General features: G+C 32.4%; 2 protein-coding genes across 13 annotated transcripts in view; one reads left to right on the top strand and one right to left on the bottom strand.

Annotated features, from left to right (window-relative positions):
- Scalloped (TEA domain transcription factor 1 homolog scalloped) overlaps window positions 1-14,084 on the top strand; it is a 175,241-nt gene that overhangs the window by 72,275 nt on the left and 88,882 nt on the right. For 5 of the 12 annotated variants that reach the window (XM_083038132.1, XM_083038135.1, XM_083038133.1 and 2 more), the window contains one exon: window positions 11,395-11,439. The exons of 5 other annotated variants lie outside the window; for them this stretch is intronic. In XM_083038132.1, the coding sequence (XP_082894258.1) occupies window positions 11,395-11,439 (45 nt within the window). Of the gene's footprint in view, window positions 1-10,114; window positions 10,439-11,394; window positions 11,440-14,084 lie in introns of those variants that run through there. 2 more of the 12 variants (XM_083038131.1, XM_083038143.1) reach the window with 2 other exon arrangements.
- Window positions 1-14,084, bottom strand: part of LOC145936202 (uncharacterized) — a 185,927-nt gene that overhangs the window by 101,878 nt on the left and 69,965 nt on the right. The window lies entirely within an intron of this gene.

Below are 14,084 nucleotides of genomic sequence, written 5' to 3'. Positions count from 1 at the left end.
ATTATTGTGATATAATTATTTTTATTGTGATAAATATTAATCAGAGAAATTCTCATAAAATTCTTTTCATACCATGATTTTCAGGGTAAATTCTAAGAGAAAATTCTCTCTGTGTGAATAAAAACATTCGGTTGAAATAAAATATACTTACTATCAAATTTATTTTCAAGATTATATAATTACATAATTTAAAGCAAAAATTAATTTTGATTAATAAAAGAAAATATTATTAGAAAATTTACATTATTAAACATTTTAGATTACACCTATTTTTTATATTTTCTAAAGAATCTCTCTCTCTCTCTCTCTCTCTCTCTCTCAAAAAGAAGATATTCTTTAACTTTATAAAATAGATTTACCTGTGACCTGTTTATATTTTTAGCAGATTATATTTAACATACAGGTTTTTAAGTATTGTTGCGCAAACGACATCAAAATGTCCAAACCCGATTATATCCGTGTTGTAATATGATAACGAAACGAGAGAGGAAATTCGTGATTACAGCAGGTTTTGTAGAAATTACGAAATGTTGCTTAAAGAATAAAGCAATTAATTATTCGGGGCGACTTCTCTTTTATGCGTATCTTTTAAGCGATGAAAGCGTTTATCAAATAATTAAATGTGGCGGGCAAATGTCACCGCGCAATCGTGTGATAAATTTGCTCGAACTCTGACGCAACTAAACAAGATTTTAATGGCGCTAATAGCCATCGGATTTGTCGGCGGTGCTCGCTTCGCCAACGACACGATAAGCCTCGTTGCGAAACACACTCGAAACAGGTAAATTGATCCGCCGAACGTATCGACGTACGTTTCACACCACTACATACGATATACATAGTGTGCATGTATGGCGTGTTACAACGCGAATGCACGCAAAAGTATAAAGATATAATCTGATGGAAGAGTTTACATTTTATATTTTTTTTTAGACTCACATATAAAAATCTTTTAATAATTCCACATAACACGTCCAAAAAAAATCAATATAACATTTGCTGAATTATACATAATGTATTAAAGAGAGAGAAAAAAATCAAGTATAGTTTTTTTTTATTTTCCGAAAGTCTAAATGTTTGAAATAAATATTTAACTCCTAAATTTTAAGAAACATATTCATATTCACTGAAAAACAAAAGCTTCTCAATTTAAAGCTTCTCTATTTTAAGAACAAAGAGGAGTTTTGCAAATCCAAAATGGTTTCTTTGTAAAATCGTTTGCATCTATTGAAGAATCGAACGCATCGATGAATTTGAGGTATAGAATGGAATAGAGTGCGATGTTACAATAACGGGGTGTTGTGGCGAGGCGAGGTTTTGTCGCGCAAAAACGTGGGAGACCCGTTGTTTAAAACGAGGCACGGTGAAACTGATTTTCCACGGTATAGTTTTAACTTCGTGAACGGCCGCATCTCGACGATTGTGCAAAATTGCAACTCGTGCACGATGCACATTGTATAATCGGGAATAGGTTCACATATATGTATATACACACATATATATATATATATATATATTATATATATAGGTATATATAGATATATAAATATATAGATATATATCGCTCGACGGTGTAACGTTGGTACGTGCAACAAGAGAGTCGAGCTCCGAGGTGTATCGAGGTCGACCGGTTCTGCAGCAGCCGTCAGTCGTTAAGGGACATTGCGACACACGTGGTTGCGCGCGCGTGGTTGTTGTCCCTCTCGTCTCTCTCTCCAACTTCCTCTTTCTCTTTTCATTCTCGCCGCGAGAAACGAGAACTTTACACAGAGAGAATTTTCTCTTAGAATTTACCCTGAAAATCATGGTAATCGTGAGACAATATGGTATGGAAAGAATTTTATGAGAGTTTCTCTGATTAATATTTATCACAATAAAAATAATAATATCTATTACAATAAAATATAAAATATGTTTGATTAATTTTACTATGCAGTTTGGTAAAATTAATCAAACATGTTTTATTGTGATAGATATATTATTTTTATTGTGATAAATATTAATCAGAGAAATTCTCATAAATTGTCCCACGATTACCATGATTTTCAGGGTAAATTTTAAGAGAAAATTCTCTCAGTGTAGGAATTGCAAATAAATTGTTATTTTACGACACAGATGATCGGGACACATCCCTTTTTATATTCCTTGATTATCCGTGATACACTTATTATTTCTTTGATATTTTTTATACGTCACTATGTGATTAAACACCGCTGTTTCTAAAAACTTTTATCCAAATTATGAGATCGATACTGCGGTTTCACTTCACGTCTCGACAACGCGTTGTCGCTATTATTTTTAAAACCCTGGTATATATTGGATTTTCGCGCGTTCTTCGCAGAAAATGATGTTCCGTAGTTTATTACGCATTGCCAGGCGGCGAAACGTCTTCGTCGTAGATCTTTCAGTGGCGCGCGAATGAAGATGAAACCGGAGTAAATGAGCGCGGGCGGATATTTTTCTTGGCAGCGGTTCCCAATTTTACGTCCAACCTGACGACGTCTCTAAAGCCTTTACTTCCCTTCTCCGTCTAGTCGAAATGATCTCCGAGACCGGGGCAGCGTTATTTGTATACGACGTTTAAATCGTATTTACCTCGGTAATTACCGTCGTAAAATCTAAAAGCCCATCTATTTGCGTAAAATCGTCTTAAATTCACAGATGAGAAAGAAAAGAAAAAAAGCGAAAATATGTATGCAATTCCCAGTTCGTGATTCCGATACTTTTCTGACACGTTTAAGACGATGGTAAGATTCTTATCATAAAATACGGAAAAGTATTCGCAATGATCGATCGATATAATAGGTTACATCGATTGTGCGAAAAAAATATAAAGAAACGCGGAAGATGTGTTCAGGATGTACAATAAATTATTAAGAATTATATTACAACAAGTATGTGACCTACGCCTAGCGATTAAACGAGACAATTAAATCCTTTTAATGGAAGGATAAAAACGCTTTGATGATTCCAAGAGAAAATAAAAATTTAATTGAAAAGCATCAACCGTGCGCGTCTAGAAAAATCAAGATCAAGATAGATATACCGTGAGAACGATCTCTTTTTCTCTTAGATTCATTCTTATTTGCAAACATTATTATAAAAGAGGGTTCTCCTTCTTCCGGAACATAAAAAGAACATTTACGATGTATTGAATCAACACGTTGCCTATTATTATATATAGGTACCTCAATCAAGCAGATTTTCTTCTTTAAGAAAAATATACTATCCTATATATAATATCTGAGATATAAAAGATAATTTAATATTTTTACATGTCGATTTTATTAACAAAATTGTTATTTGAGTTAATGACCATTAATGATATTTAAATTCGAATTAAAAAGTGTCAAAGAAAAGACATCTGATTAACTTTTGATTTAGGAAAAGAATTAGAATTGCTATGCATTCCATCTTCGACAGACGATTTTACAATTACATATGTTTATTAAAATGTCCCACTTATATTTTGAGAATTAAAAATTCAATCGTATATTAATAAAATGTGCGAAACGAGTCTCTCCTTATCCTTGTCGACAGGGACAAAAAGGGAATGCGATCTCGGAAGAGCTCGAGACATTTCATGCATAGTTTTCAGATAAGGATAATTGTAGCCCGCGGGCGTTCCGATACAACAGTTACGCGTATTGGAAATGCGTATGACTATTTAACTGTTTCCCAACATAAACTACATTGATATCACAGTCGGTTGAGCGTTGTGAGGTAATTAACCCCGGAGTGCCCCCGGGGATATGTGCCGCGGGGCCACTCACGTCATTAACAGCCGCAAATAATTAATTATTAATTAAATAATTATCAGTTACCAGCGAATCGGTTATTAACAATCGATGAACCATGCACGAAGCGATGTGTTCCGGGCAGATGCTTAGAATACATGTAAATTGATCAACGACACATATACGGCCGACCAAGGGCCCGATCTATAAGCGTATTTACCCCAAGAAATACATCGCTATATATTACTCTTATTAATAAAATTATCTAATTTTCTTTTAAATGCTTATGTATGTAAGCAAAATTTTTTTTTAGTTTATAAAAATAAAATTTTAACTAAATATATATTATAAATCGTGTTATATTAAATATAATTTTGAATTGAAGCGATAAGATTAAATTTAGGGCAGGAGGAATTAAGTATGTATAAAATTTATTCTTAACATATATCAATATATACATATATGTATATCATCGAAGCATATTAATTTTAGATGAGAAAAGGATGAATATAATTTTGAATCATTTATGTCGGTTTGTCATTTTCTCCGGCAAATTAATGATGTGTCTCTCATCCCATTTTCCCATTTATTAATTTACCAGTGTAATTTGATATAGTCGCCAATTATTTCTTCGTGCATTGTTTCGCGTATTCCAGAGCGATTCCTTTCGCGACTAAAAAGAAAAAAACGATTTACTTTGATTTTTATGTAAAAGAGCTCGTATCGGCGAAATGACGAATCTCGCTCCAGCTCGCTGCATATCTCTCGTTTATCGGTGATTTACCGCGCTGTGAGGGCAAAACACAGCGTGGCCGATTGTCGACGCGGTAACATTGTGGCGGGACACGATGCGAGGCGCGATGAAAGCTGTTTAAGGCCCCCAGTACGATCGGTATTTGATTTGCGCGCGCGCACCGAGACCCCTGGAAAATCCGGTCGAACCGGATGGGGCAACGTTGTGTCGTGTCGATGCGTCGTTCTCTCCCGCCGAGATCAAAGGCGAGGCGAATCTCGACAAAGAAACCACTCGCGAGCGAAAAGAGGCGGATGACAACGCGGGGGGCTAAAGAAGGGGATGGGCTGGGAGAGGGTGGCGAAAAGGGATGACGATGATTCCTTATTCTCGTCTACCGACGATCGTTAGGGCGATCGGAAAGGGGGACAGCAAGGGGGCGGAAGGGCGCTCTTCAGGAAGACGACAAAAAGGGAGGCTGCTGGTCGTTTGTTTGTTGCGACTCTTAATGGCCGTTCTCGGACGAGTTCGTAATTGGCGCGTTTGCACGCGCTCTTTGTACACCGCGTCCCTCTTTCTCCTTTTACTTCTCCGTCGTTTCTTTCCTCTTCATTCCACCCCTACTTTGTTCGCCGTCGCACTTGTCGCCCCTTCTTTTTTCACGGGACGTCTCGTTCCTTTTTCCGTCGTCGCGACTTTCGTGCCACCCGCTTCATATGTTTTCTCGAGCTCGTTGACGCGCTGTGTCGTGTGTGCTGCCTCGTGTTGTTATATCGCCTTCTCTTACTGCCATTCCCATCCGTTTATACGCAGTCGTTTGCTTCTTCATGAATTCGCGATTCGAGGAGACACGCAGCCGCGTTTCGTTGAAGTCGCCCTCCGATGATCTTTCGACGCCTCGCGGTCTGACCATACGCTCGTCTTTTTCCACTCGTTTTCGCTCTAATTCAGCTATTAATAATCCCACGCGTTTCAGACTATTGTAACTCGTTATACAAATGACTCATGCATTTGCCTATCCTTGTCGAAAGTCTAAATCATCATTAAACCCTATTTATCGTTAAGAACTTACTTTCAGTCAAAAATAATTTATTTAGTTATTTTCTTTCTCTCCCTGTCTTTAAGAAATTATTTCACAATGTAACGAATCATACACAGAGAGAATTTTCTCTTAGAATTTATACCCTGAAAATTATGGTAATCGTAGGACAATATGGTATAGAAAGAATTTTATGAGAATTTCTCTGATTAATACTTATCACGATAAAAATAATAATATCTATTACAATAAAATATAAAATATGTTTGAATAATTTTATTATGCAATTTAGTAAAATATTAATCAAATGTTTCATATTTTATTGTGATAGATATTATTATTTTTATTGTGATAAATATTAATCAAAGAAATTTTCATAAAATTCTTTCCATATATACCATATTGTCCGACGATTACCATATGATTTTTAGGGTAAATTCTAACGGAAAATTCTCTCAGTGTATAAATTCCTGGCATTTTTCTAAGCGTTTAGTTAATTAATGTTAATTTTTAAAAATATTGAATTTTCTCTTTATTATTTATTAATTTATTTGATGTAAAATTGTTTCTCGAATCCCTATATTTTTGTATACATTTAAAACCGTTTTGTCATCACACACTTTTGTTGTGACAACAAGTCCGGTTTCAGATTGCTGTTTCTGTATTCTCTTTATCGGTATATTCAATTTTAAGGGAACTGTATTATGGCCCTGTCCCTCGCACGTACGAATTCCACATTGGGGGATTGCTTTTGCGCGCGCGCGTGAGTAACGCGTTGGCGTACAAGCAGTAAATACGTAACTCGTGTCGTCGTCGCTCACTAATGCCGCGAGCGGGGCTCGCATTTATACGGCAAGTTATCCCCAGCTGCAGGTACACACCGTAACATAATTTTCCACCCCTGGGATACACTTGTGTGACCGCACGGTGACCCCCGACGAGCGATTGCTGGCCGGACGGTTCTCGAGATTGGCGATGGTGGAGGATTAATCGAGCTCGCACAATAAATGATTCCCGCTTGTCGCGTCGCTCTCCCGCGGGCCCATCCCCTCAAAAGAGGAGCGAGATTTGTCGCACGCTTGTTGAAATGAAAGTTTCTTTATCATAAAACACGTGCAATAATTCGAGTTGATGAATAATTTCGCATATAAACACGAGTAGGTAAATCGATACATATAAACTAGCTATAAAAACTTATAATCAAACTACGTACATTGTATTTATTTATTAATGATTGACTCATCTTTATTGACTAAATTAGTTGAAATATGTGATATATAAATATTTTCTGTCTTCAGTTATATTTATGTTTGTTAAACATATCGCATATTGAAGAAATTGTTGACAATACGCATTACTTGAACTGCATTAATTTGTATAATATTTAACCGTAGAAAAAAATAGAGGCCAAAACGCAGATTTTTAATGCTATCTTATTCGTATTCACAATCTAAATTTATATGCTAATCTGTTTTTAGCACCCCTCAATGTCGAGGCGATTTATGTGTGTGAGATTAAAGTTATCTAAAATACTCTTATTATCTTGAATTTTCTTTTAATGTAATAATTACGTAAATAAATAATAAATTTAGATATGAAACAAAAATGTAAAACAAATTAATATTTTCAAAATAAAACTTTGATTACCTATCTCGAAATTATTAAAATAAAAAATAATTTTAAACCCCGATACAATGCGCAAGAGCGGAGTTATAATATATAACGTTGATCTATAAAATATAAATATATCCAAATTATATACATATATATAGAGAGAGAGTAGTGTTAAAAATAATTAATATTATAAAAAATAATTATTCTTTGAATTTTTCATATTCGTTCTTTAAACAGATATTTAATAAAAGAATTGCATAAGCCTCGAAAGAAATTTTTTCTATATTAACTTATATAAAATATTTAAATAATAAATTTTTTTATAAATTATGTAAAAAAAAATCTTAAACAATGTTGGAATAATTGATATCTCTTTATATAAATTTATATATATTAATTATTATATTAATATTAATTTTTAAATGTTTCAGCTCAAATGTTTTTTAAAGATTAAGTATTTTCCAACAAATAAAACTTAGAATATTTTATATGCACATTGCACAATAATGCAAAATGATTATCGCTATAATGAGATAAACGAGCAATTAACTTTACAAGAGTAACAAATAATAAATTAAGTACGTTATAAATTACTCATTCCACAATTGCTCCATCGTCGCTCGATGCTTTTTTCGAATCTTTTCTTCTCTTTTCCATCCTTCTCTGCTCCTTCATAGCACTCATACAACACTCACTCGCGAAAACACAATTAATTACGAGCAGGTGCATACTAATCAATAGAATACGAGGATCATGTGGCACTTTATATTGTACGTTATCGCATGTGACATACATTTTATTTATTATGTCGGGAGAATAACGTGACAAACAAAATTACGCATCAAATGAAACTACGATCCATTTGGCACTCGAAAATTGTGCAACCAGATTCACACTTTAACTTGTCAATGGTATCTTTGTTGCTAGCTAATAGTACAGTATTTTAGGACAATTTTATTATTTTATATTATAATATACAAATAAATATATAAATGTAAAACTTAAAGATAAAGATTGCAATATAATTAAGTTAAAATAGCTAAGTTTGTCAACTACTCACGTAATAAATTTCGATCGAATAAATGTTATGAGATACACGTTTTGAAAAATGAAACAATGACAAATTACGATGTACAAATTTCAAATTTATATTAACAAATAGAAAAATATTAAATTAACAATGTACTTATTAATTAATCGAATTACATGGCCAGAATCATCCCGTATAGTGACGCTTTATTAATGACTGAAAAATTTAAGGATTATACATATATTGACGACTCATTTTTATATTACACGATATTAAGCGAGTCTAATTAATAATTAATGATTATGTAAGATACGATATATCTCATCCGAAAATTATACAATTAAAATTCAGTATTGCATGTATGATATATACAGTTCAAAATAATTATTAATAAACACATATTTCAATAATGGAAAGCATGATATATTTATAATATATAATGATTTTCCATTATTTGAATTATTCGATTTGTTGATATATGTATTTATTACTCCGTTCTCTCGAAAATAGGCAAATTATCTAAACGATAAAAATAACAAAGCATGATACGAGATATATTTGAATCTAAGCAGTAAAGAAATAACTTTATTTTTCAAATATTAGAATGAAACAATAAATTATAATTACATATAATTTTCTATCGACACTGTTATGAGCATATTAATTGCAGAAATTACTTAATGATACAAGATGATAATTATAATAATGATAAAAATTAATCGCGAGTATAGTCTTTGAATATCTATCGCGATATCGTGTATTTTAGTAGATTTAATTATTAATAAAATTAAAGAATTTTTAGATTGCGCGAAAATATATAAATCGCAGGATCTAGTGATTAAAGTATTAAAAATCGTCGTGATACATTACTTATTTTTATATAAAATTCAAAAAAACAATATTTCCCGTGAATGTATTTTATAGTACGTAAAATAATGTGTCTTGTATGTGGCAAAAATGTGTGCATATTAACTGCCACACAGTATTCAATGCTTCTTACGGCATGTAAACAATAACGCGGCGCATCGCGCTCTATTATTTATCCTTCGTAACCTCGTAGTCAGTCGCGTCACGAGACTCGAGCTAGCAGGCAGCGGCGTGAATCGCTTCGTGTATCATCGCATCTTCTGAAATCGCAATCACGAATACTAGAAAGAATCGCAATCATCTTCATTATTAACTGATGGAGATTATTAGAGCCTGCACGACTAATTGATTCTTGCGATTGACGCGATTCGTAAACGTGTCGACAAGAGGTTAGGAGGTTAGGTTAGGTTACTTTTTTCATTTCAATATTTAGCACGATAATTATTTCTTTAATACTTGTCTGGATATATCTCGTACTATGCTTGGAATGTTTTGTCAATTTAAATACAATTTGCTGACTTTCGAATCGAAAACGCGGAATAAGACACAAATCACAAAATCGAATAATTTAACAATACTATGATATTCGTATACCTACACATACATATACATACATTATATCGATTGTTTATGATACAATGATTTCGAAATGTATTGCGCACGCAATACTCTGATTTTTGATTGTATATTTTTAGATATATTGCATCTTTATTAGCTAATTAACTCGTATAATATTGCGCGATAGTAGAATGAGATTGCCATTGTCGAATTTTTTCATCATTAACGAAGTTATGCAGATGCGGAATGGATCGAGCAGTGACGCAACGCGTTTAATTAATAAGCGTAGTCGTTATTGATCTTGTATTTTAATTTATATTATCCGCGTGTTTTAAAATTGGCGCGTGTACATTGTAATTTGTCAAAATGCATATTTCGCGAGTTTTATTCTATATCATATATTCGTCATAAAAACGATCGACGAAATGACAAAGTATTCTCGAAAATTTGTGGATATTTATTTTTAACTTTAATTTATTCGTTTAATACGAGAGAGAAAAGTTGTCCTAAAATGTAAGTCTGTATTATTCGTTAACATTGCTATGACGAGTTGGAGTGTGAAGCTAGCCTAACCTAACCGCACAATTTTCGAGTGTTGTGTGACTAGTTTCATTCGATACGTAGTTTTCGCCTTATTCTCCTGTCGTAATGTAATAAAGTGGTGTCGCGTGCGATTAACATGGAAAGTATAATACTAAGTGCCGCGTGATCGTCGTATTCTGTTGATTACTGCGCGTGTGAATATAATTATGTGTGTTTTCGCGAGTGGGTGTTGAAGTGTCGCATGATCAAGCAGCAAAAGATGAACAAGAGAGGAGGAAGCCCGGGGTGGCATCGGGTTACGACAGAACAATCATGGAGTAAGCATACAATTTATAACCTATTTATTGTTTATTGTTATTTTTTTTTTTTTAATGAATTGCTTTTTTATCTCTGCGATAATTTATTGTACATTGTGTATTGCAAATAGAATAGTCCAATAGATTTTATATCGAAAAATACTTGAAACACTGATAAAGTATTTATCACAGAGAGAGATTTTTCTCTTAGAATTTTTTTGACCCTAAAAATCATGATAATTGTGAGACAATATCGAATGGAAAGAATTTTATGAGAATTTCTCTGATTAATATTTATCACAAAAATAATAATATCTTTTACGTAAGACAATTGTTTTTAATTTTCGGACCTGTTTTCTAAATGCTGAATTTAAGTAAACGAATTAATTTGCGCGGAGAAAATTTTCTCTTAGAATTTAATATTTATGTTGTGATAAATTAATATTTATCACAATAAAAATAATAATATTTATCACAATAAAATATAAAACACGTTTGATTAATTTTACTATGATAGTAAAATTAATCAAACATCTTTTATATTTTATTGTGATAGATATTATTATTTTTATTGTGATAAATATTAATCAGAGAAACTCATAAAATTCTTTCTATACCATATTGTCTCATAATTACCATGATTTTCAGGGTAAATTCTAAGAGAAAATTCTCTCAGTGTGATAATTCATATTTTTATAAAGCTATATATATACATATAATTCTAACATTGTTTAAGATTTATAATTATTTAAATAAATCATAATATAAGAAGTGAATTTCTTAAATTTCTTATCTATTTTATAAAAATTAATATAGAAAAAATTTTCTTTTCGAGGATTATGAAACTTTTTAATTAAATATATGTTGCAAGGAGACAAATGAAAAATTCAATTGCATAATATAATTATTTTTTGAAATGTTAATTATTTTAACTCTGCGCTTTGTATATATAATTTGGATATACTTGTATTTTGCAGATCAACGTTGTGTACACTACAACTCCGCCGTTGCGCATCGTACCGGTGAGTTGTTAGATTATTTCTTATTTATATTATTTTGATGTATTTTTAATTTCGAGATATTTGGATTTGTGAAAATTATATCGATTATAACGGATGCAGCAATATAAAATTCTATATTAGTTTATCTTATAAATTGCTTGAATTTATCATTTATTTTTATATATAGTTATATTTAATTTTTTAAAAATGGAAAAAAGTGAAGTTAATAAGACTGTTATAAATATAATCTCATATATTTTTTCTATAAATCCATTGCCTCGAAATTGATAGGGCTTAAACAAGTTTAAACAGACCGATTTAATATATTTTCATCTTAGAACATGTATAACCGTCCACCGATTTATTGTCACAAAAATACGCACAAACTCATGGAATATTACTTATTATTTTGATATCTTATTACAAAATGGGTATATTTATTATAAGATGCTGCAATCGCTTAAAATTTATAGAAAATTTAAATTGTTATTATAGAATATAAAGTTTTTATCTAATTCTCTTCATGGTACTCTCATTCATATTTTATGGATGATAAAGATCGAAAGAAAATCTACGTCATTATAAATACATAGATATTACACGTGATTTAATGAAATATGGAATTTAATCATTTAATCATGAAGAAGTTAATCAATGGTGTATTCGCCTGAAATTAGCGACGTCCTTGATTGTGCTGCCCCTCAGACAAGCGCCATTACCCTCTGCTTTGCGGTTTTAGCGGTTTCGCGATGAGTACGAGATCCTTCTATGTATAAGGATCGCGCGGTTTACTTCCTTATTGCAGACGATGAATCAACGTCTCATCAAAGTTACGTCCGTGTGTTTTTCCCAGCATCCAATAGCAAAACAATTTCATCTTTATCTTACAATATTTAACCGAGCATTATGTCACAACTATTCTTCAGCCGTATATATTCTTGAATGAGTTTGAATAAGTAAATGATTCATTAATGAGAGATTTATATAACTAATTATCTTTGTTGTCGCACATTTAATTTTCCGCGTAGTATAGTCAAAATTAAAGCTAAAGTTAAGTTTTATTTAAAATTATAAAAAAAAATTTTAACTCTCGGTGCAAAAAAATTTATCCAAAAAAATATTATCTTATCGCTATAATTATTTGAATAAATTATTAATTAATATATTATAACAATCTTTTTCTTCAATCATATGATGTGAGAATAAATATGAATCATTTTTAGCAAATATTAGCACAAACTATTATTTTACGCGTAGTGCATCTTAAGTGTCGTACATCATGATTTATTTTGGATATCATCGCGAATATTGAAGTATAGTGTTGAATTATTATAAGAAAAGTACTCACAGAACCACTCGCTTTTTTACGGGTCTGTGAAGCCTTGTTTGCCTTTCAGAAATTATCATTTCGAAGCTTGCCGAAGTCACGTCGGTCGGATGATCAGGATATGCTCAAGAAATGATGAGAGTGACCCTGTTTTTTTTACGATAAAAGTCTCCAAAAATCTTTCTTTTAATGGTTCAACACTGGTACTGAACAAACGAGTAGATATCTTCGCAGACAGACAGTTCTTCGCCAGACGCACATGGCGTAAATTCCTGTCGGGATTTCTGTACCGATAGCCTTTCTCGCGCTTCGCTCCAACGAGGCGGATCTCTTTCCGCGTATGAATCATTGCGTTACGTTGCCAACGCGGTGCATTACGAATCGCGCGCATTTCCCCGGGAGACGGTTTGCTCGAGATTCAAGCTTAACTCGATGCGCTAGAAAGGAAAAGGACGAATTATCCTGTCGGAAGAACTGCCATGTAGGGAGAGGGAGAGAAAGAGCGTCGTCGTTTCGCTCGACGGATCCCGTGTCGGACAAGACTCGCGCTTTTTCCTCTCAGCTTGCCTTCGTCGCCACCACCTGTGAGCGCGGCTTAATGAATCGTAACCGCATTACCGTGTTGCGCAACCACGCGTGCATTACCATAATGTCCCGCGGTGACTAAGAACCTCCATCTCGTGCATCTGCGATATTAGCGTGTCCCGGCGCAGTCTGTTCATGTCTTGGGGCAGAAATGGACAGGCCGGTAGGGACAAATGATAATTTTTCGGTGCCTAAAGCTTATAAATTTTGAGGATTTCTAACATGGAATTTATTGCGATGCGTTTATCGCAGTTTAATTTTTTATATTAATAATTGATCAATTAAATCTAAAATTAAGTTTCATTTATAGTTAAATTTGTAAATTCTTAAATATTCTCTCGTATTTCTTTATTTTAGTTAAAGATTTCGAAATGATACCTTATTCAATCTGTCTTTATATTTTGCCATTACAATTATTTGAATAATTAATAATTACAAATAAAATTAATAACTTCATTAATTATTATTAATTAAAATGATTGATAATTTATATCTAACATAATATATAGTTATGTTCTAATTATTTATTACACAGAATATATTAGAGTAAAAATGATGATTTGTATACTTTTGTATAAATGCCAATTTGTCTACATTATTTTGATATGGCATATACATATATATCTTCGACTTAAGATTTTAAATCGAACGGGAAAAAATATTACAATTAATTAATTAGATTTTAATTAAATACTTTTCCTTTTTTCGAAAGGAGAAAAACGGTTATATAGTTGGTTTCCAATGGTTAATGTGA

Source organism: Prenolepis imparis, unplaced genomic scaffold (genome assembly GCF_030444845.1).
Source record: "Prenolepis imparis isolate NDT839.2.m4 unplaced genomic scaffold, iyPreImpa1.0 SCAF_5, whole genome shotgun sequence".
Classification (NCBI taxonomy): Eukaryota; Metazoa; Arthropoda; class Insecta; order Hymenoptera; family Formicidae; genus Prenolepis; species Prenolepis imparis.
This window is presented reverse-complemented; position numbering and strand designations above follow the sequence as displayed.